General features: G+C 41.7%; 2 protein-coding genes across 6 annotated transcripts in view; one reads left to right on the top strand and one right to left on the bottom strand.

Moving 5' to 3' along the window:
- Positions 1-24,575, top strand: part of LOC109029639 (acetylcholinesterase) — a 135,491-nt gene that overhangs the window by 102,449 nt on the left and 8,467 nt on the right. For 4 of the 5 annotated variants that reach the window (XM_019040186.2, XM_019040187.2, XM_019040189.2 and 1 more), the window contains exons 6-8: positions 3,597-4,282; positions 6,747-7,372; positions 22,519-22,694. In XM_019040186.2, the coding sequence (XP_018895731.1) occupies positions 3,597-4,282; positions 6,747-7,372; positions 22,519-22,694 (1,488 nt within the window). Of the gene's footprint in view, positions 1-3,596; positions 4,283-6,746; positions 7,377-22,518; positions 22,695-24,575 lie in introns of those variants that run through there. The other variant, XM_072302665.1, reaches the window with a different exon arrangement.
- Positions 7,385-19,707, bottom strand: LOC140225099 (uncharacterized). The gene is made up of 2 exons (XM_072302666.1): positions 19,451-19,707; positions 7,385-15,534 (listed from the first exon to the last, which is right to left on the bottom strand). Exons 1-2 carry the CDS (start codon positions 19,577-19,579, stop codon positions 15,040-15,042), a joined length of 624 nt encoding a protein of 207 aa, XP_072158767.1. The 5' UTR covers positions 19,580-19,707; the 3' UTR covers positions 7,385-15,039.

The raw sequence follows: 24,575 nt of genomic DNA, 5'->3' as shown, positions 1-24,575 counted from the left end.
CACAACCTAAAGGCTATTCATGAATAACCGGGGAGCGTAAACAGTTAAGCGCCGTATTCCCATCCTAAGGAAAACCGGCGTATGAACCTTCAGGTGTTGCGATATTCCTTTCAATAAAATACGAATGTGCTGGGAAAACCGTTGCTACGAGTATTTTTATTAATATTTTTCAGACAAGCTTGTTTGCGATTTTATCTAAATTATCTGAAAAATTCAAGGATTAATATGCATAACTTGCCCCAAAAATTCATGTTTTATCCAGGAAAATATGGCAACTCTCGAATGTCCATACGGCGTTCTTCCTCAGCACAGCAGAGAAGTGTTTCCCTTTTCCTTCAGCCTAGCCAGGAACACACTTCACTGCTTTCCTTACTGCGTGTCTCTCATCCTGTCGAGTTCGCCTTCAATAATTATGATGGCAACTTGAGCGACTTGAGAGCACGAATAGTTAATTGCGTGGAATAATTTCGCTAATTTTTTTCAGTCCGGCAAGGAACACATATACTAACAATATTTCGCCAATGTCGCTCTCCTCTGCTCCCTAATTGTTGTTATCCCACCATATAACCAAAAATCATCTGAAAGACGGCTTTTATTCTAATTTTTTTCCTACCATGAAGTTCTTGCACCACAATAAATGTTTCCCTGAATTGCCTCTAATGGAGACTTTGCAGAAATCAGATGTGAATTTCATATTTCAGAAGAAACTATTGCGTGAGCTGAGCATAATAGTATCATTTTGTTTCTAAAATAAACATTCACCAGATGTGATATTACCAAACCAAGGCGGCAGATTTTTTTAATTTTAAATACACTTTTCTACAATGTTCCGTATGTGAAAAAAATCATGAAAAAAACTCCGAACGCAGCTCATTAAGCACTCACAGGTGCAGCGATAAAATTTTTAGTGCAAATTTTCCATCACAGTCTAAGCCATATGGTGCCCAGTGGTGTCGCGTGAATTGCGATGTATCGATTGTCGTGCCATTTAAACCTATGGTAAAGAATCGATTATTAAGGTGTTCGCTGCGAACACCCTGTCTATCAATCATTTTCCATAGGTTTAAATGGCATAACAATCGATATATCGCAAAGCACGCCACGCCACTGCTGGTGCCGTGAAGAAGAGCTATGACTAAAAAACGACTAGAGATACGACCCAGCGGGCTGATTATCGAAATCGATCGATAAAGCTATAGACAAAGAAGGTATAGTTAGTATGGAACATTTCTATTGGTTGAGATGGGTGGTCTTTATAGAACAAGGGAAAACATGATGGACTATCTATATGGTCTCTCGTGGTTTGCCGTTAGTTAATCTATTACCTACTTTCGTCGTCCATCACAAAAGCCAGCTTCCGTTAATCCTCCATATCTCTTTTCAGGGTTGCCACCGTCAGGAAACTTTGGGGAAACTGGGAAACGTCAGGGAATTTAAAAAAGTTAGGGACAACCTGAATCTGTTAGGGAAAATGACGAAAATGTCAGGGGAAATGACAAAAATGTCGGGGAAAATGACGAAAATGTCAGGGGAAACTCTGTACGTCACTTTTATTTGCTTTTTAGAATGGGTTTGACGTTTCGAACGACAAATTTTGCCTGAAAACTATTTCAAACCATTTATTCATTTAAACATTTATTCTCGATTCATAATAAAATCTTCTTGACGGCATACTGAAGAATGTTTCCGCCCAACTCGAATCACATTTTTCTCTAATAAAATTCAAAAATTATGCTAAACGTTATTAAATACGGATACTAGAAATGAGTGAGCTTTTGAACTTCCACTCTCTTTTTGTGCCGTAGTATCTTGATTTATTTTGCGATGAAAAATCCCGACTCTTATAGGATGCCTGTCATTCTCGATACGTTGTAGAGCCTTCAATTTCGTATGATACTGTGTAACACCTTTGTTGCGAAGTAGTTGCTTGAAGCACCGCGGCGCGGCGGACGAGAGCGAACAGCGCGACACGCGCATAGGCGCCTACAAACCTAACAGGGATACTTCACGCATTGCGCAATGCGTGAAGTATCCCTGTTAGGTTTGTAGGCGCCAGTGCCCGTGTCGCGCTGACAGCACGCCGCACTATGGTCCACAGACTGGATTTAACGGAACTTTATCAGAAAATGCAATGGACCGTAATAAAAGGTGATGGATCTTATGATTTTTGGGTCGCTGATATCATTTGAACTTCTGAGTTTAACAAAATATTAACATCCTGACCGAGGAACTTGACTTCAAATGTGATTTCTGGCGCTTTTAAGACTAAAGATTTCCTCCCTTTTTCTAACGATCAAGAATATGCATAAAAAAATGACAAAAATGTCTCCCGGTCGAAATTAGGTGATTTATACATAATTTGAGGCGGTAAATCCGAATATGACCTCCGTTTTTGTCCATCACCTTTCAATTTCCCGGAATAGCCAATTATACCCGGAAAAATGGGCATTTTTTGTGTTCTTGCGACTGTTAACCCCTGCATCATGTAGGTAAGAAAATGTTCAGGTACAAAATAAAACTATCTAAATTAGTATCTTGATTTATTTTGCGAAGAAAGCTCTGCACTCAGAAAGGATACCTTTCATTCTTAATGAAATGTCAGGGAATTTCATTTTCTAAATTCTATGTGGCAATACCCTGCCTTTTTTTCTCTTTGTCTATAGCTTTGTCTATCAGTGTCAATAATCGGCCCGCTGGGTGTTAGCATAGAGAAACAAAAGGAGGTGTTTGAATCTTGACGAATACTTACCCCGTGACGTAGGTCGGTGCAACATGGCCAGCAAAATCTGGAATTCGAAGTATGAAAAACGGACCATAACGTCCGATTTTTTTGCTGAAATCAACTCATGATATAACTTCTAACACTTTAACACTACACTAACACTTTACACTTTAACACTAACACTTTATGTCGAATGACTTCCAAACCTGTCCCTAAACCACACCATTTCCAAGAAAATCGATGATAAAAATCGTCCGTACCGACCTACGTCATCAAAACAATCCGAGATGCCCGAAATGCCCGAAAACCTCCTTTTCTTTCTCTATGAGGTGTTACATCCCCACCTCTTACCGGTCCTGCAGACTGATTATTGAAATTGATAGACAAAGCGATAGACAAAGAAGACATAGGGAGTATGGAGCGATCCCATTGGTTGCAACTGGTGGTTCTTACAGACCAAGAGGGACAATATTGGACCAACTGTTGGGTCTCTTGTCGGTCGCCGTTAGTCAGTCTATTACTTACCTCCTTTGTCCATTGCAACCATCCGCTTCCACCCATAAGATCTCATCATATTCCTTTTCTCTTCTTTCTCTATAGCTTTGTCTATCAATTTCAACGCTGGTGGTTTCAACGCCGGCTTTTCAACGCTTTTCCCGCTGGTGGTTCTTACAGACCAAGAGGGAAAATGATGGACTCTTTTTCGGGTCTCTTGTCGGTCGCCGTTAGTTAGTCTATTACTTACCTCCTTTGTCCATTGCAACTCTCCGCTTCCACCCATAAGATCCCATCATATCCCTTTTCTCTTCTTTGTCTATCTATTTCAATAACCGGCCCGGTGATTCCATACTAATCAGGAAGAATCCTGTTTCAGGGGCACTGCGGTTCCGGCACCCGCGGCCGATCGACAAGTGGGAGGGGATCCTGAACGCGACCAAGATGCCCAACTCGTGCACGCAGATCGTGGATACGGTCTTCGGCGACTTCGCCGGCTCGGCCATGTGGAACCCGAACACGCCCATGTCCGAGGACTGCCTCTACATCAACGTCATCACCCCGAAGCCCCGGCCCCGCAACGCCGCCGTCATGGTCTGGATCTTCGGCGGCGGCTTCTACACCGGGACGGCCACCCTCGACATCTACGACTACAAGATCCTCGCCTCCGAGGAGAACGTCATCCTCGTCTCCATGCAGTACCGCATCACCTGCCTCGGCTTCCTCTACTTCGACACCCAGGACGTCCCCGGCAACGCGGGGCTCTTCGACCAGTTGATGGCCCTCCAGTGGATCAGGAACAATATCCACGCCTTCGGCGGGAACCCGCACAATATCACGCTCTTCGGCGAGTCGGCTGGGGCGGTGTCCGTCTCCATGCACCTCCTCTCGCCGCTGAGTAGGAACTTGTTCAGCCAGGCGATCATGGAGTCCGGGTCGGCGACGGCGCCTTGGGCCATCATCTCCCGCCAGGAGTCCATCATCCGCGGTCTCCGCCTCGCCGAGGCTGTCGGCTGCCCTCACACGCGCGCGCAGATCCCTGAGGCTATCGAGTGCCTCCGAAAGGTATAGTATAATCAAATATGATGCTAATATGAATATACCGGAAGTACACTGGAAAAAAAACACATTGGATCTAGAGTCCAGACTCTTAAAAACATTGACAAGAAAAAGTACTGTTGATTCAATCAGAATCTAGCTTAAATTAAGAACCAAGCCTCTTAATTTAAGCGGATTTCGTTTTGATTCAAGCAAAAAACCGATTGAATCGAGAGTATTTTTTCTTGTCAATGTTTTCAAGAGTCTGGACTCTAGATCCAATGCGGTTTTTTTCCAGTGTAAGTCCGCAATCACATATCTCGTTAGCGGTGTCTGAAAATCTCCGCCTCTATGTTATTTTTTCAAAGGAGAACAAATTGACATCATTCCTTGAAGTTTTTGCAAAATTTTCTTCGCATTGAGAAGAAAAATCATGACAGTTTTAAAGAATTGCCGTTGAGTAGTTTTCCATTTAAAAAATAAAGTATGACAGGAAGTCTGCGACGTCGCAAACCGAGTAATGTGATTGCCGACTTATACCGTCGATATGGACCTGGACCGCGTTAAACAGAAAGGAACCAAGCCACATCAGCTATTGCCATATTTGGACGGAGTTAAACAGAAAGGAACCAAGCCACATCGGGATCGAACCGAGAAAAAGAGGTTTAAAGTTTGACTCCTGCATAAGACTCAATGTAAAAGATAAACTTCAAGTTCGATTTCTGCAAAATTTGTTCCAACAAAAACTTTGAATTTTTGGCGATAGATAGTAGAGCAGTGGTTGAGTTCAAAATCACTCATAACTCAATTTTTTCCAAAATGTGGGTTGGTTCCTTTCTGCTTAACTCAGTCCATTTAATCGGGCAATTTAACTTTTTACATGAAAACGGTTGTACGGATTTTTGTGCAAATTTCTATGAATTTTTTCCATAACACAAAGCAAATTCCTTAAAATGTTCAAAGGAATCCGCACAAACACTCTCTCGTAAAAAATCAAATTCCTCTGTTAAATTTGGCAATGGCTGATGTGGTTTGGTTCTTTTCTGTTTAACGCGGTTCATATCTCGTTTGCGGTGTCTGAAAATCTCTGCCTCTACGTTATTTTTTAAAGGAGAACAAATTGGCATCATTCCTTGAAGGTTTTGCTGAATTTTTTTCGCTTCGAGAGGACAAATCACGGCAGTTTTAAGGAATCGCCGTTGAGTAGTTTTCCGTTTAAAAAATGAAGTATGACAGGAAGTCTGCGACGTCGCAAACCGAGTAATGTTATATCCGACTTTGACCGTAAAAGTGTTCCCTCTTCCAAGGTAAAAAAAAATCTGGAATGGAGAATTTGTAGGTGTCTGAAATTTGATGAATTTCGTATTTAAGTGGAAACTACCGATTGAACTGAACACAGAGAATACCCGCGGTTCGTAAATTAAACAATTAGTGGAGGAGATATGACAAAATGATCCATTCTGCTAAATACATGCGTTTAAATGGGAAAACCCGCCAGATGACGTCACGAAGCGGTTTATTTTTCTTTTAATTTTATTTTTATGCTGTTCCCCATATTAGAAAAAAAGTTAAAAAATACTGCGAAATCAGCTATTCAAGCACTTCCAGATGAAGCAATAAAAAATTTGCATGCAAATTCTCTATCTCTACATTTTTATTTTTATTTTTATTTTTTTTTTGCTTGAAGACCACTGTGTATCGTTTCAGAGATATGCAGATTTATGTGTTACTGAAGAACCTTTGAGATTCAGTAGTTTTCTATCACCTCGCACTTACTCCTCCAATTCATGTATTGTAATATATTCTTGTAATAAGTTAGCGAGAGACGCAATAGCCCGAATGCAGACAACAATAAAAACACACTAAAATACAAAAAACAAATGGGTATACAAGGCTATGGAGGATAAATAAACAACCAGGACGTTTTGGGCCAATTACATGCCCATTCTCAACTGGAAAAGAAGCTAAAAAATGTAAAAATTAAAACAAGAAAATGAGCATGCAACTGACCGAGGTAGGAATCAGTGCAAGTATATTCAAGTATATAGTATTAGTAGTATATTCTTGTAAGGCCTTGTCCACACGAACGCGGTTCGCGGAACTCAGTTCGAGGAACTTGTTCCCGGAACAAGTTTTTTGCTGAGCTGAAACTTATTCCTCCAAAACCTGGAATTTCCCCCGTGCTCCGAGCTTCTAAATATGTTTCTTTTGATGTGAATTTGCTTGTTTTTGTTTTTCACGTCCTTTACATATGATCTTGACATTTATTTTTGTTACTTTGGCGGTCATAATAATCTATTATTTTGCAATAATTGTATAGTTTTATTGAAGTTCCGGTTCCAGTTCGGACGAACCCGTGGGGACAGCATGCCTCATTTCAAGGAATAAGTTCCGGGAACTGAGCAAGTTCGAGGAATAAGTTCCGCGAACTGCGCTCGTGTGGACAAGGCCTAATGTATTTGATTCTAATCTTGTATCGTGATAACAACAGGTCAACGCGAGCGTGCTCGTGGAGAACGAGAGCGGGACCCTAGGGATCTGCGACTTCCCGTTCGTGCCGGTCGTGGACGGCTCCTTCCTGGACGAGATGCCGTCCAAGTCCCTGGCGACGAAGAACTTCAAGAAGACCAACATCCTCATGGGGAGCAACACGGAGGAGGGGAACTACTGGATCATGTACTACCTGACGGACCTCTTCCGGAAGGAGGAGAACATCCACGTCTCCCGCGACCAGTTCATCCAGGCGGTGTCCGAGCTCAACCCGTACAACTTCATCGTGCGGCGCGCCATCATCTTCGAGTACACGGACTGGCTGAACCCGGACGACCCGGTGAAGAACCGCGACGCGCTGGACAAGATCGTCGGCGACTTCCACTTCACGTGCAACGTCAACGAGTTCGCGTACCGGTACGCGGAGACGGGCAACACCGTGTACATGTACTACTTCAAGCACAGGTCCACGAGCAGTCCGTGGCCCACCTGGTCGGGCGCCCTCCACGGCGACGAGATCAACTACATCTTCGGCGAGCCGCTCAACCCGACCAAGAAGTACCAGCCGGCCGAGGTGGAGCTCGCCAAGCGGATGATGCGCTACTGGGCCAACTTCGCCAAAACTGGGTGAGTCCATAATTCACATTTGAACAGAGACAAGGAACCCTCCACTAGTATCTTGGCCATTGTGGAAGCCTTTACTTTCGGGACTTCAGCACTCCACTGTTGACTTACCTACGTGGTTGATGTTCAACAACGTGTTGGCAGTTTCGTTTTGCAAACAAGCCGAAAATGGCCGACGTTTGGGAAAGGTGTTTGGCTCATGACGTCATCCGAAGCTCATCATCGACCATTTAGATAAGTCAACAGCCGAAACTAGGGTGATGACTGTTGCTCCCTAGTAATTGTCCATAAGGAATTGTTGAAACCCCGAAAGTAAAAGCTTCCATCTGTCGCTAGGAGGCCAGTGGAGGGTCTCTTGTCTCTGCATTTGAGCCGCATTTACAAGATGTCTACCAGTCCCCAAAAGTCCCCAATGTCCCCGATTATCCCCGATTTTGGAAGGGTATCCTTGATATCCCCGAAAGTCCCCAATTGTCTTGTTCAGGCCCCCCAAAAATGACAAAGGTCGTTCTAAACACCGTCATTTTCAAATTTTCCGACCAGTTGCAACGGCGCGGTATGACCAAGAATATAAAAACTGAAGTGTTGCTTGGTTTTTCGTATGTTTTCATCGGTTCAACATAACTTGTAAAATTAGTCGTATAAAATACGCCCTTTAACGCTCTAACTAGCTCCCTTTCACTTACTATTTTGGGGGAAAAAAGTCCCCAATTTTCTTGAAAAAACACCCCTAAAAGTCCCCGAAAGTGCTCAATTTTGGTTTTTTATAACTGGTAGACACTCTGGTTTACCAAGAAGAAACCAAGCCACATCAGCTATTGCCAAATTAAACTGGGCAATTTAATTGCTTACGAGCGAAAGTTTGTGTGGACTGCTCCTTTGAAATTTAAAGTAATATGCTTCGCACTATGCAGAAAATTCACCGAAATTTCCGAGAAAAATTTGCAAAACCGTTTTCACGAAGAAACTTAAATTGCCCAATTAAATTTGGCAATGGCTGACGTGGCTTGGCTCCTTTCTGCATAGCGCGGTCCATTTCCACCCACTCATTCATCCCAAATTAACCTGTTCGTACACGGAAAAAAAAAATTGCTGATTCAACAATTCAATTGCTAAAAACAGTGATTGCAATGTTTCAACGCAGATTTTACGACAAAAAAATGCTGTTTTAACCACATTGTAAACTAATTTACCCACGGGGGTGGTTAAAGTAGCATTTTTTTGTTGTAAAATCTGCGTTGAAACATTGCACTCACTGTTTTTAGCAATTGAATCGTTGAATCAGCATTTTTTTTTCCGTTTATTGAAAAACTAGGGGTTGTCCTCTGCCGCTACGCGATCCAGGGTTAGCACAGTGAGAGAACACCGGGAAATGTCAGGGAATTTTAAAAAGTCAGGGCAAACCTGGAACTGTCAGGGAAAATGACGAAAATGCTAGGGAAAAATTGTAAAGTCACCTTTATTTGCTCTCCAGACCAGGTTTGACGTCTCGAACAATAGATTTTAAGCGAAAACTATTTGAAATCATGTCTTTTTAACCATCTGGCATATTTACAATATCCAAGGAATTGTGCAAAGATGTGACAGGGAAATCAGGAAATCGTCAGGGAATTTCAATTTCTTCATTCTTTGGTAACCCTGGCGGTCAAACCCCTTAGTGGTCGCTTCGCGCCCGCTAAGTTGTGGAACATAACTGTCTCATCTCGTCGCTCCTCTGACGTAAGGGCGTATCTAGATTTTTGCGTGAGCCTTAGAAAGCATAGAGTTATACGGAGCACAGGGGTCACGTAGAAATCAAGTTACGCCCTTCCTTACGTCAGAGGAGCGACGATCTATGACGCACCCCAAGTAACAGTGATCGCGATAAGATGCGATTTAATCGGATAACGTATCGCGATTTTATCGCGACGTCGATTTATTTCAATGTCATCGGAGCATAATATGTCATAATAGCATTAAATTGCGATTTCATCACATAGATTTGCAGTAAAATCGCGATTTTATCGATGGCAATTTGTCGCAATATTATCGAACAAAAAATCGTGATAAATTGAGATAAAATCTCGGTCTCACTAATCAACAATACGTCAGTCCTGGCAGAACTCAATCAGTGAAAACGTCGTCTCCTGAAAAACTTTCCAGTCGATGTCATCCATCGCTTTAGCACATCTCAGCCTCATCACCAATCCGCGTCAACTGAAAATGCGTACATCGCTCTTAGTTCATAGCTCATGCATTTGGGAGAGGTTGGACTTACTTTGTTAAAAGAAAACACGTGGAAATAAATTGACTTAAAAGGAATCACACATAAAGCAAACCTAATGGACATAGCTATCCTTTTGATTTTATTAATTTGCACATAGTGGCATCTATGGTAAGTGCGTTCGGTTCATCCCCTGCTCAGTGGATGGAGTCGATGGGAGAGGTCGGACACTATTTGGAAACTTTAAAAGCTTGTAACTCCGTTCGTACAAAACGTTGACGTTTTAAAAGTGATTCTATCGGTTTCCTCGTAAGATTTTCTGCGAAAAGCACCCCTTAAAATGTATCATGTGACGGATTTAACATCAAGATTTGCATTTTTAGTAAAGAAATGTCGTGTTCGATCTCTGTGATTGATTCGATCCACTGTGCCCCGTCACATTGTAGAGGCGTCATCACCGTGATTAATTCGCAGATTTGTTCGCAGCCTCGGGATCTGTATGACCGTTTTTTGCTGTACCGTGCTGTACCACCACATCAAGCAAGAGAGGCAAAGTTTTTTACAATGTCAATTTTTCAGTTTGCCTACGTGAAAGCATGTTTTTTTCGCAGGCATGAAAACGTCCACGCGTTCCCTGGCAATGGAGGTTTTCGAGCCCGAAGCTGAAGGCCTTCGCTCAACACGAACTCAGGTCAAATAGATTCTGTCCGGCGTTGGGGCCCTTCTGGGGTTATTTTTAAGAGCTCTGGTAGAGCCAGCTCTTTCGCAAAAGAGGGAAACACGGCTAGGAACTGATGCGTAGGCAAAATGACATCACCTAGATTTTTAGTAGGCACCAGCCTTGCCCGAATTGGTGTCTAGCCCTGCGAGGGTAGGGTTGGTACGTACCTAAAATCTAGGTGTAATACATTCTAGGCCTTAGACCTAGTGTCGTTTTTTCCGTGCGGACTTTCCGAAGAAGTTACATAATAGGGATCTATTTTGAACTTTTGAAAGGCCTCTCACATGTGCATTCTGCGACATTTCTGGAGTGAACTGTTATTGAGCCCTCTCTAACCATTTCAAAAGGCACCTTAGCTACAAAACCACAAACGGAGAAAATGGTTTGATGCTCATGCCAAGAGAGGTGAGTTAAATATCATTACCTAGATTTGGGTAGGCACCTGCTCTGCTCGGATTGAAGTCTAGTCATGTGACTTTAAAGCTGGTCCCCACCTAAAATTAAGGTGATGCTGTTCTAGGACCTTAGAGCCTATAGTCGTTTTTTCCGTGTGGTCTAAAAATTGGCGTCGAAAACTCACTGCCTTCACGAAAGCCTAAATCAGAGACACAGTCAATTTGAACCGTCACCACTCTATCACGAATAAGAAATGCACCCACTAACGAAGAAAAGATACATTTCTAAACTGAGTAGACAAGAGGAGGAACAAGCTCCAAAAACTTTGCCGAGATGTAGGAATATTCGATGAGAAACGTCATTTAAAATGGAACGATTCAAAAATTGAGGAACGCATAGACATGATACATTTTTTCCAACTTTGGGGGGAGGGGGGTGGGAGGCCATCAAACCTCCGAGTATAAACAATTTCTCCCGGTCCCTAAGCATTATTACAATTTTCAGGGCTCGCGAAAGTCTTGTCTCTATTCGTTGGCCCAACTTAAAGCTCCCAAAAAGGAACAAGTCCCCAGAACTTGCGGCCGAATGCGGCCCATATCAATCGCAAATCACAGGATGATTTTTTCTGATCGATTCTAACATCTGGAGCGTGCAAGAGGCAATACGCTCTATTCCTCGTCATTACTAATTATTGATTTTCGATAGTGCCACTCTAAAAACACTCTCCGACATCGGAAAATTTCAAAATTACCACACCCATAATTTTCCTTCTAGGAAAAACTCAAGATTATATCACGGATCTGGAGGTTTTTGGAGGATGAATATAGAAAATGAGTGAGGTGCAACCCGAGAAAATTTCAAATTTTGTAGCTGATTTGTAAATCTCTCTAAAAAATAAAGTATGTACAGCAAATATGTGCCTAGGTGGCTTTGTAGTTTAACAATTCTTTTATTTAAAAGTGCACCGTGAAATAATTACATCCAACAATTCACAGTAACTTACAACTGAGGGGCTTGGAGAACAAGGCGTAAAAGTTCAGTTTTTGCTATTTCAAGAAATATTGATTGTTCTAAGTTCTAAAATTAAATGGAGCCTTAATATGGCGAAAGAAAAGTTCAAACGCACGTTTTGACGCTTAAAAATAGGATTTTATCAGTGATTTTCTCACAGAATATTTTTAAAACTAATTTTAATTGAACTCATTATTATCTCAATTTGTTAAAAACTACTCATATGTGCTTTTTCCTATAAGCCTCTTAACTAGTTTAAAAATAAATTTCAATGAGAGAGAAGGATATTGGAGTTACATTGCTTAAGATGACGGGACACATTTAACTTGGGCCTAAAAATGTTTTGGGAAGTTCCCCGAGGAAGGTAAGTGATGAAAGAGCTCGCTCACCAAAATGACAAAAATCAACTTTGAGAAAATCGTACACTACGGCTAAAAAAATAGAATACAGAGAAACGATCACTATACGACGTGCTTTGACATCAGAAGCATTAAATTATAAAGGTATCACAAATTCATCTGTCCTAAATATGTCATGACCCTCTCCACTACCTTGTTGTTGAGCCGGTGTGCCATTTGAACGCATTGCCACAAGTGTATAGGTCTGAATACACGATCAAATTCCGCACCAATTATGATCAAAGTAGACCAGTTCATGACTGATGGTCACCAAACATCAGTCCTCTTTGATCAAAATTAGACGGGCCGTCAAATTTTGATCAGAATTGAGTACCACCATTCATCATTTCCTGCCGCACGAAACATTTCTGCTAAGTTTTCATTTTAAAACTAAGCAAAATATTGATTTTGAGACTGATGACTCCCGATACTTTGATGGTAATTGGTTCGGGAATTTGATCGTGTATCGAGAATTTATACTAGAATCCAAGACGCCAGGCGCCAGGTTGACCCTGGTAAAAATTGGCGATAGGAGCTGCGTTTCAAAATACCATAGGAATTCTTATAGCCGGCTAAAGAAGGCAATAGAAAACCATACAGCTGGCTGTAGAAAGCGGAGCAAACCATATAGCCGGGCTATACGAAGCGATAAAAAAGTATACAACCGGGCTATAGTTCCTGTCGCCGGGCTTTACACTTTATCGCCATCGGCTATAAAAGGCTATAAGATATTGTGTTGAAATTCGTGTGCTTTGGAAATCATTAAGTTTGATACGGAACCACAATAATATTTACAAAACACACATTATATTTTCCTTTAATACATATTTTTTTCATCACTTAAAATGAGAATAATCCTTACAGGATGTGCGAACATTTCAAAATCATGAGTTTAAAAACGTTGACTCCGCGAGATCATATATTGGAGCCTAACACAGAGCGGAGCGGCGTGCTGTCAGCGATAAGCGCGCATTAGCGCCTACAAACCTAACAGGGATACTTCACGCATTGCGCAATGCGTGAAGTATCCCTGTTAGGTTTGTAGGCGCTATTGCGCTTTTCGCGCTGGCTGCGCGCCCGCCGCGCCGCAGCGTGCCACGGCGTTGAAGCAACTATTTCACACCAGAGATATTGCACAGTATCATACGAAATTGAAGGCATACGGAACTTTCCGCGCAAAATAAATCAAGATACTACGGCCCAAAAATAGAGCGGTAGTCCAAAAACTCACTAAGTCCTAGCATCCGTAATTAGTAACATTTAGCATACACTTCCCCCTGGCTGTTGCTTAATCGCCATCGGCTATAAAAAGCTATAAGAAATTGTGCAGTCGGCTGTAGAAGCTATTGAAAATCTAACAGCCGGCTTTAGGTCTGTGGTATTTTGGAACACAGATTCTACTGCCAATTTTTACCAGGGGAAATAAAAAAGCGCTCCCATTCTGCCGCTCTTAGAAAGAACGCCGTATGAACATTCGAGAATTGCCATATCACCTTCGATAAAATGTCCGTTTTTGGGGAAAGCTACGAATACTTACCAGAAAAAGTTGGTGACGTAGCCAACGTGCGTCAGAAATCAGCATAAATCTGCAAATCTCAATACAGACAGAAAAAAGCTCATATGAGCACAATTTGCTCTGAAAGAGATGCGTGCTGTTAGGTGGAAAACTAGTTACCATTCAAGACAATTGAGCTCATATGAGTTTTTTTTTCCTCCGTATTGAGATGTTTAGCTTACGTCAGGCTACGTCAACAACCTTTTCTGTATAAGTGCCTCGTGCACCTACTGCAATCAGTTTGTGAATATTTTTCCTTGATATTTTCAGGAATTTTAGATGAAAGCGCGAGCAAAATTATATGAAAATTGGAGGAAATATACTCATAAGTTTACCTGGAGATTCGTATTTTATCAAAGGAAGTTTGGCAACGCCTGAGGGTTCACGCGGCGTTTTTCCGTAGCACGGCATCAGCGGCTGAGCAACTTAAGGTTCAGTTGGAGTCCTTTTATACTGAGAGTAAAGAGAGTACGAATCCATTTCTGATTGTTTCTCGTATTTTAGGCCTCCACAGTGTCATGCCGCGATCACACGCTGAATGTGGGAGCTGAATGTGGCTTGAATGTGGAAGTCATCGGCCCGATGCCTGAATTTTGCGCGTGACGCGCAAAATTCAGCAACGATTCTCAGCAACCATCGGACTAATGTTGGATTTGTCTGAACTATTCGAGTAGATTTGATACACATCTGGATGTAAATAGCTCAAATTTGCGAAATTTCAGCCGTTGGGCGATGACTGTTGACTTCCACATTCAGCCGCTAAATTCAGCGTGTGATTGCGGCATCACAAACGGGAATAAAGATTACATTTTCACCGATTTCAAAGAGTATAAACTGAAACGGACCGGGGAATTGGTGGCACGGCAAGGAACAAACGGAAAAACGGAACGAGGAAAGGAACGGAGACCAGGATTTGGGGATGAGTTGATCAAAGATTACGAACAACGCTCAATTTACGCAATCTTCATTCCCGTTTGTGACATCCATGAGCCGCGTTGTCGTAACTCTCCCTATAAAAGGACTCCATGTCTAGCGCAGAGACAAGAGACCCTGCACTGGTCTCCTAGCGACAGGTGGAAGATTTTACTTTCGGGGATTCAACAGTTCCTTATGGACAATTATTAGGGAGCAACAGTCATCACCTCAATTTCGGCTGTTGACCTACCTACATGGTCAATGATGAGCTTCGGGTGACGTCATGAGCCAAACAAGTTTCGCAAACTTCGGCCATTTTCGACTTGTTTGCAAAACGAAACTGCCAACACGTTGTTAAACATCAACCATGTGGGTAAGTCAACAGTAGAATGCTGAAGTCCCGAAAGTAAAAGCTTCCACAATGGCCAAGATACTAGTGGAGGGTCTCTTGTCTCTGGTCTAGCGACTCATTCAATGTCCATACGTCGCCATTCTGTTGACGAGATTCTGCTGTGTCTTGTACCTGGTGATGTACCCGGTGCACTCGGGGAACGTCTTCTCCTTGGGGCCACCGCCGCCTCCGCCGAAGCATCCAAAGGCTCCCAAGCCGCCGCTACGGCTACCCATTTTCAAGTAGCAGTTATATTTGCCGCCTTTCTTTTTGCACTCTGCCCCAACGGCGCCCACGCACTCCGGTTTCCAAGAGGCACCGAGTGACCTGTAGGCTGCACCGGCGGAGACGCATCGTTGAAAGGCCGTGTTCCTATCGTCCGGCGTCACCGGCTGGGAATCCCGGGAGGATCTTGCCGAGCCCTGAGAGGAGGTTCTGCTCATGCTTCTCTTTTTCCGCTGCTGGTACTCGAGGCAAGGGTCCGTCTGGACCACATCGTACACCAAATTCACCCACTCCGCTACCTGCGCGTCCGCTGCTGGCCAATGAGCGCGGTCCGAGAGGCGCCGCGCGCTCTGCGGGCAGGACAGAGGCCAAGCTTAGAGTCCCTTTATACCGAGAGTTAAGACAATGTGCACGGAGAAAAAAAAACTCGTGCGTGCGACCCGAAGTTTAGGTCATATGGATCTCTGAAGTTTTCAGATTGAGCATCTGAACACTTTAGGTCTAGCTGCCGAGGTTCGGATCACACATCTGAAACTTCAGTTCTTACATCTGAAGTACTTCGGTTCTCACATCCGAAGTACTTCGGTTCTCACATCTGAAGTACTTCAGATGTATGAACTGAAGTTTCAGATGTATGATCCGAACCTCGGCAGCTGGACCTAAAGTGTTCAGATGCTCAATCTGAAAACTTCAGAGATCCATATGACCTAAACTTCGGGTTCCACGCACGAGTTTTTTTTCTCCGTGTGAATCCATTTCTGATTGGTTCCAGTATTTTAGGCCTCCACAGTGTCCCAAACGGGAATGAAGATTACATTTTCACCGATTGCAAAGATAACAATATACACTTGTAAAAAAAACCTATTGGACCGATGCCGCATTGCATTGACTTAAGGGTACAGTTTCTTGTCGCCGGATGTAAGAGTCTGGAACTCTTGTTTCAAGCGGATTTTGCATTGATTCAAGCGGATTTGGCATTGAAACAAAGAGTCCAGACCCTTAAATCTGGCGACAAGAAACTGCACTCTTGAACCAAGAGGTTTTTTCTTACCACTGAGGATGGGCCGGGGAATAACGGGTTCGGCAAGGAACAAACGGAATGAGAGCAGGAACGGAGAGAGGAATTTGAGAATGAGCCGATCAAAGTTTACGAAAAACTATCAATTTGTGTAATCTTTATCCCCGTTTGTGACTCCATGAGGGGGGAGGGGGGTTGTCTTAACTCTCAGTATAAAGGGACTCTAGCCAAGCTTAGTGAAACGTAGGTATGCTCTTTCCAGAGACAAGAGACCCTCCACTGGCCTCTCGGCGACAGGTGGAAGCTTATACTTTCGGGGATTCAACAGTTCCGTATGGGCAATTAAACGAGAGCAACAATCATCACTCTTTTTTCGGCTGTTGACCTACCTACATGGTGGATGATGAGCTTCGGGTGACATCATGAGCCAAACAAGTTTCCCAAACTTCGCCTTGTTTGCAAAACGAAACTGCCGACATGTTGTTGAACATCAACTATGTAGGTAAGACAACATTTCAATGTTGGAGTCCCGAAAGTAAAAGCTTCCGATAGCCGAGACACTAGTGGAGGGTCTCTTGTCTCTGGCTCTTCCCGAACTCTTCCATAGAATAATGGCTACCAGAAGGGTAGCAGTCGGCCGTCTGTGCTCCGATTCTTGGAATCCCCTGCACGGCAGCACTAAAAAAGTGAACAGGATAGGACAGGGTAAAACCTCTGTCAAAAACTTCTCGATCATGCGACTAAAAAGTCGCGCTTGGCTGCGTGCGTAAATGGGAGGGTATCGATAATGGGCTTTGACATTTGGAAAGCCTGTCTGAAAGGGCGTGCGCATTATTCGCGGAATGGAGATGTTGCATGTGTGAGGGATTTACGATTTGACCATGGATTCTAATGTATAAGTTCGCGAGAAATACGATGATGCCACTGGTTTTCTCTGAAATCATCTCCCAAGCTCAAAAAAAGCTCTCAAGTTGAGGCCATAATGGAGGGGATATCCCACCCTACCCTGAGAGTCCACCTCTACATCAAAACAAACTCTCCATGCAAAGATAGGGAGCAAATACATTAGCAGGGTTGCCACTTTCTTTGGGGACTCTAAAACTGAAAACACGGCAACCTTAATGCTAATGTATTTGCTCCCTATCTTTGCATGGAGAGTTAGTCTTGATGTAGAGGTAGACTCTAAGTATCAGGACTCTTCATTTTGGCCTCAGCTTAAGGGCTTTTTTTGAGCTTGGGAGTTGATTTCAGAGAAAACCAGTGGCACCATCGTGTCTCTCGCGAACTTTTACATAAGAATCAGTAGTTAAATCGCAAATTCCTCACACATGCAACATCTCCATTGAGGCAAAATTTGCGTATTTTTTCTTCTTTTTTTGCGAGATCGCGGGTTTGCACATGTAGAGTAAAAAAATAGGTCCTAATTTTGACCTGTACGAGGATAAAGGGGATTTTAAAATAGGAGAATCGATTTGAATGACGGGAAGGCGAAAATTTGCTTCAACTATGGGCTAAAGTACTTAAATCGTTTATCCGTTTGTCATGCAAGAACTCCATTACAGGCTGAAAATTAGATCCTAAAACTAATTTAGCCTCGGGGCTAAATAGCTAATAGCTAATTTAGCTCTAGGGGGCCTAATTTAGGTGGGATTTGGCTAACTTTTAAATTCTAAGTGTTAATCCTAAGTGTCATATATCTAATGATAAAGTTATATACATTTAATACAATTTCTAACTTTTAAACTAAAATAAAATTTACCCATCAAGTTTAGAAATTATCAGCTTATCTGTTTACACTGTAAAACACACCTTCAACCTAAGATGGAATGATATAAGTCAATCCTGATTGACTGACAGTTCCTGCCAATTTTTGTAGTCGATTCTTGTCCACTTTTTTCCGTCATGGGAGGTAACATAAGAGGTTTTCCTTCATTAGGATAGCTCAAAAAGGATGGAACATTTACCCGTCACATTGGAAACTTCAAAAGTGAACTCTCTCAAAAAAATTCACGCGTTTCCTGCGAAGAATCAACTTCTTATCTTGTCGCCCATTTCATTACTATCGTCATCCTGAAAAATTGCCTCGGTAGATTAAGGTCTCTTTTGGTACGGATGATCACTTATTAAGCTGTGGCAAAGTAACGAGGTATAAAGTTGTAGAGCTAATACTGTAATTGAGTTAAATGTTCAAGGTTGTGAGGAGTAATAGATTCAAAATAAAAATTAAATCTTTTGTTTCAAAAAGGACTAATCTGAAAAAAAATTTTAACCTTTAAGGTGGTGCGTATCTTCCATTATTCATTCAGTTTTTTTCTCCCATTTCACATTAAAAAGATCTGCACTTTCGTTCATACTAAATGGAGAGGTCTTTTAGAACTCAGAATACATTTTTGCCATGTTTAAATATGGCGAACAACCTCCAACTTCATCGTTCACATTGTCTTTCAATACCCCCTTTGCACGAAAAACCTTTTTCCCGTATTCACAATTTTGTTCAGCAACTTTTTATGTTTTTTTAAACATTTTGCTCATCAAAGTTGAGCCCTTTTCAAAATGAATGATAATGAATAAATTCAGAGATGAAATCACTTTTGAAGCATTTTTAGTGAACATTGATTTTTATTGAGAATTGCAAAAGAGTCCAAGAATCAAAGGCACAACTTATTGCGCAAAAGTTCGGGAGGAGGAAGGCAAGATTCTGAAAAAAATCGAAGTAGAACAAAATTTCTAGAGAAAGGGTCAAAACCCCTGTCCGATTTATGATTCAACTCTGAACTTACTCATCTCCAGAAGAAATAGGGAAAATATTGCATTCAAAAAGAAGTTGTACAAGATTAGGACATATTTTCTAAATCCTACCAGTCTTCGGTATAGTTCTATTCTTTTTCAAATTGAATACCCCTATTGATCAGTTACCAGGCATTATTCTGCCGTGCTAAGGAAGAACGCCGTATGAACACGCGGGAGTTGCCAAATTTCCGTCGATAAAATTTTTATTTTTGAGGAAAGTTCTGAATATTTTGTTTTGAAATTTTCAAGAGCTTAAGGTAAAATTACGAACAAAATTACGCGAAAAATTGGGGGAAAAAATTCATAAGTTTACCAGGAAATTTGCGTTTTATCGGAAGGAATTTGGCAACGCTTGAAGGTTCATGCGGCGTTTCTCCTTAGCACAGCAGTATTAGAGTTTCCTTATGATCACACGTTTGTATATTTAAATCAGTTGATTATTTGAGACGATTACGTACCTGTGACCCAGCACCAGTTAATGATCTCACAAGCCGCCTATTTGGCAACCATGACGACATACCCCTAACATCAAGAAAAAGTAGGATTATTATGAACACAGTAATATTTCGAGTTACACTAAGTCCCATTTCAAAATATTTCCGAAACTTGATTCTAACAAGGCCGAGGATTCACTGAGTTTATCGAGCGAGGAACTGAACTTTTAAGTCCGTTGTGACATATTTTGAGGCAACAGAAAAGAGGAAAGTAAGGAATCTTTTTTTAGAATGCTTTTACGATGATTTTTCAATTGACATCGGAGAGAGAGTACGTACATGAGAGACGACGCACACTGGATCGAGTCAATAGGCAAAATTGGACAAAATTTGGAAACTTTAAACGCTTATAACTCCGTTTATACACAATTTTGAAGTTCTAAAAGTAGTTCCATTGGTTTTTTCGTAAAATTTCCCTCAAGAACCACCCCTCAAAGTTTAAAATGTGACGAAACCAACATAAAAATCTGCAGTTTTTGTCAAAAATTTCATGTCCAACCTTGCGAATTGAATCGATCTACTGTGCGACGTGCACTCTTTTAGCTAGCGTGAATAGAGGGGAGGGGACGCTTAAATGAAAAATGTTGCGCAGATGGAATACAGGGTGAGTCATAAGCTTTTGCTGATCTCTCTAGCAAACAGAAACGTACGCCCTAATAGCAGAACAAATTTTTGTTTTTCTAAAAAAAGTATAAAAAACACATATCTTTTATCTAAATGGTTGTTTAATATAAAAAAAACATGCAACGCTTATATTAAAAAAAAATCAAAGCTCAGACCTGACCATAATATATGAAAAATGATAAAAGCTAGATAAGGTAATTTTTTTATTTTTTTATATAACGCATGCATACGAAAGTGTTAAAAGTGAACATTTTTATGTAACTATTATATAAAAAAGGTCATCATTTTCGTTAGCTTTTCGCTAGTTTTTAGTATGTTTGCGAAAAGGTCACGAAAATTATGACTTTTTTTTACATAATGGTTACATAAAAATGTTCACTTTTAACACTTTCGTAATCGTATGCATGCGTTATATAAAGAAAAATTAACTTTCGCATAAAATCTTTATCTTTTCCTTCTATGGTTCTGCTACTAGGGCGAGTTTTAATTTATTTACAAATACCGATCAAACCTTGTTGCGCCAAATTAAAGTGGGCCTACAGCACTTGGTATTTTGATGTTTCCCTTTGATTTAGCGTACGGCAACGACACACGAGGTGTCCGACCATTTTCTTATAATTCTAAATCCTAACTGTCAACTTGAGTGTATTGCCGGATGATGGTTATGAGTCTACGAAGTAGAGTCTGTTTTCATTCTGTTTATCTTCAGAGGGAGGGATGTAACAAGGGACCTACGCGACAAATTTTTCAGCTACCCCCAATCCAAGAAAAGAAAATGCTTCCAAAATGTTTATGCCAAACAGATACCAATATAAGCAAGCATCCATCAAAATTGCAAGTAGTTAATTTTAAGAATGGCAGGAAAATTTTGGCACACCTTGTGCGCAATATACAAAGTTATTTGGAAAATTCTACGTGGCGCTGTTTTTAGTCGACCGAAATCGAAATCTGAGTAATGTAAGCTCCATGTGCCATGGTCAGCAACACTTTAGTGCGTGTTCACACGATTTTGAGAGGAAATAAGTAAACAATTCGCGCGCGTGCCTCGATAAAATCTATATCGTTTTCAAACTGCAGCAGAAAGACTGGCAAATGAACTCAACGTCAGAGCGCAAAATTCTCATTTACGGATTATTTAAAAAAAACAAAATCATAATGGTAATTTTTTTTTAAAAAAAAGCGGGAAAGTTCTAATACTGTCGTATTAGAAGAGCGCTCAGGTGTTAGTAAATGTATTTAATGAAGAAAGGACGTATAAACTCCGTCGACTCGGCTGGGAAGTGGACTTAAAACCTCAGCTGATAGCAAAAAAAGGTTACCAAGGAAACCGTAAACGCATATTTTTGTTTCTCGAAAATGAGCTCAACGTTGAGCTCATCAGGCGCGTTTTTTTTAGGCTTCATTTGAGTTCAACGATCAATTTCGATAAGAATTACTCTACCGCTAAGAAATTTTCTTATAGACAAACGATCGAAACTACCTGCGCATTACGTTAAAAGCATAAAATACAGTTTTCACAGCTTTATTTATTTTAAAAATGGACCCCCCCCCCCCCCCAAAAGCCTACACATCGATGAGCTGGTGCGCCATTTAAACGCATTAGCACTAGTATAATAGTACTCAGAGGCAAGTCGAAATCAAAAAGCGCTGCCTATCGGCTGAGCGCTTAAAAATCTGGCTATATACTTCGTTGCTGTGCGTGAGCATTTGAAATTCTGGGTGTTCCTGAAATATCACTCGGTGAAGCATACGAAAGGTAATTTCGTGTGAGATAAACCAAGGATATATGTTAACGGATGCGTGTCCAAATATTTTTAAGATTTCAACCGAATCGACCTTTTATGCCGGATCACGGAGCGTGCCCATCATTCTATTATCAAAAATCTTCCTTGATTTCATTTAAGTAGTATTTACCTCCACGTTTATTAAAAAACGTAATGTGGCGTTTTGGTTCGTTGAAATGATCCCTCTGCTCATTGAACTAGAGTTCAGCGGGATGATAGACAAAGCTATTGTCAAAGAAGACAAAGAGAAAAAGAAGGATACTATTGGTGGAAGCTGGTGATTGCGATGGACGAAGGAGTTCATAACAACCACCCATTTCAACCAATACGATCGCTCCATTCTTTCGTCGTGTCCTTTGTCTATAGATTTGTCTATCAATTTTAGTAATCAGCCCGCAGTTCTGTTAACTGAAACAAGTGATTCCCTCAATTGAAGGCGCATTCCCTATATCGGCAAGCATTCACTAACTATTTGGTTCGTATAACAGAGGTTCATCTCTCCAAAACAGGTGATTTGGTACCCAGTTTGCATTTTTCAGGGGTCATTCTAAAATTTTGTGCAGTGTGAATTAGAGTAGTGCGAATGAATTTAACTTCATCATATACGGGTGTTTTTTGTTCCAGTAACCCAAGTTTATCATCAGACGGAAGTTGGGCATCCGTGTACTGGCCTCAACACACAACGTACGGTCGGGAGTTCTTAACGTTAGACATAAACTCCACTGCCATCGGCCAAGGCCCTCGTTTGCGGCAGTGCGCCTTTTGGAAAAAATACCTGCCCCAGCTCATCTCCACCACTAGTAAGTTTATCCTTACTTTGCTACCAGTGGCGAAGTGTGAGTGATCGATTTTCGATATTCCTCGGGTTCCTTGGCAAGCAAATATTACTGCTCCTGAGCCGTCCACGTTGCGTACCAGCTTATTGAAGGCGAAATAATGAGAATGAGCGCGAAACATCGTGAGTGGAATAGTTAGGTCGCCACTGGACCGGAACTGAAACTGTGTATGGGCTAGTTGCGCTGGTCACAGAATCGTGTTTTGGTGCTCTATTTCTTGTGGATCAGCTAAAAATAATAACATCGATCCGAACAACAACTTCTCACGTTCGATATTTACCGAGATATCGCCCTTTGAAAAGTCGGGTTTTTGACGTCATCCACCGCGGTAGTGACACCCTCGGTTTCTTCCACCTTACTTTCGCCAGTTGGTGTGACACACATTTGCAATGGCTACTCAACGTAAAACTCGGACGAAAGCAAGGTGGAAGAAAGCAAGGGTGTCACTACTGCGGTGCGGATGACATCGTAAACCGAATTTTTCTAAGCGTAATATCTCGGTTAATGGAGATGTTGCATGAGTGAGGGATTTGCGATTTGACCATTGATTCCTATGTAAAAGTTCGCGAGAAATACGATGGTGCCGCTGGTTTTCTCTGAAATCATATCCCAAGCTCGAAAAAAGCTCTCAAAGTGAGGCCAAAATGGAGGGGATATCCCACCCTACCCTGAAAGTCCACCTGTACATCAAAACAAACTCTCCATACATAGAGGGAGCAAATACATTAGCAGTGATGCCGTGTTTTCAGTCTTGGAGTCCCCAAATAAAGTGATAACCCTGCTAATGTATTTGCTTCCTATCTTTGCATGGAGAGTTTGTTTTGATGTAGAGGTGGACTCTCAGGGCAGGGTGGGATATCCCCTCAATTTTGGCCTCACTTTGAGAGCTTTTTTGAGCTTGGGAAATGATTTCAGAGAAAACCAGTGGCATTATCATGTTTCTCGCGAAATTTTACATGAGAATCAATGGTCAAATCGCAAATCCCTCACACATGCAACATCTCCATGTTGAACGTAGAGAGTTGCCGTTCGGAAAGGTCCCATTACCTTTAGCTAATCTACAAGAATCGAGCATCATAACACGATTCTGTGACCAGCGCAACTGAGCAGTCGCTCAAACTGCTGCAAACAACTGGTACTACTCCTGAGCCGCTCACATTGCCTAACAACTTATTGAAGGCGAACTAGTGCGAATGAGCGCAAGACCATATTCGATAACGGTTCGATGTATAGTTTGGTTCAAAACACTTGAACATAACCTCTAACCAAACTGTAAGGATTTAAGTTGGAAAAGATGAAAATGAGACATTTCCTGACAATTTCACTTCGCATTGGCATTTGGTACTCAAAAGAATAAAAAATCTGTCACAAAAGACCCGTTCTCTTAGATTTCTGAATCTACTTTTGAGGCTATGTTTATGTTTTGAACCAATCGATATCGATACAATCTCATCCGTTTGATGTATCAAATACGATCTATTGCACCATGTCACTGGAACTGAAGCCGATGAAATACTCAAATTGCTGTCAGCAACTATCACTTTTCCAGACAGTTGATGATGTCAAATACCTCACAAAAAGGACATGACCATAGGCTATATCTCAGATGGCACAGAAATTGGGGGGGGGGGGGCTTAAAGACACCTCCTATTCATGGAAAGTCGGCCTTGATGAGTCCCATCCGTAAGGAATTTCGGATTTCCTCCCCCCCCCCCCCAAATGCCTATGTGAACTGCAATTTTTGTTAAAGCTCTCGAATTTTCGGATGAACCTCGATGGCGTAAGTTCGCAATCACAAATCTCGTTTCCCTGGTAAAAATTTGCGATAGGAGCTGCGTTTCAAAA

This window comes from Bemisia tabaci, chromosome 7 (assembly GCF_918797505.1).
Source record: "Bemisia tabaci chromosome 7, PGI_BMITA_v3".
NCBI lineage: Eukaryota > Metazoa > Arthropoda > Insecta > Hemiptera > Aleyrodidae > Bemisia > Bemisia tabaci.
Note: the sequence above shows the minus strand (reverse complement) of the source record. Positions and strands in the feature narration are given on the sequence as shown.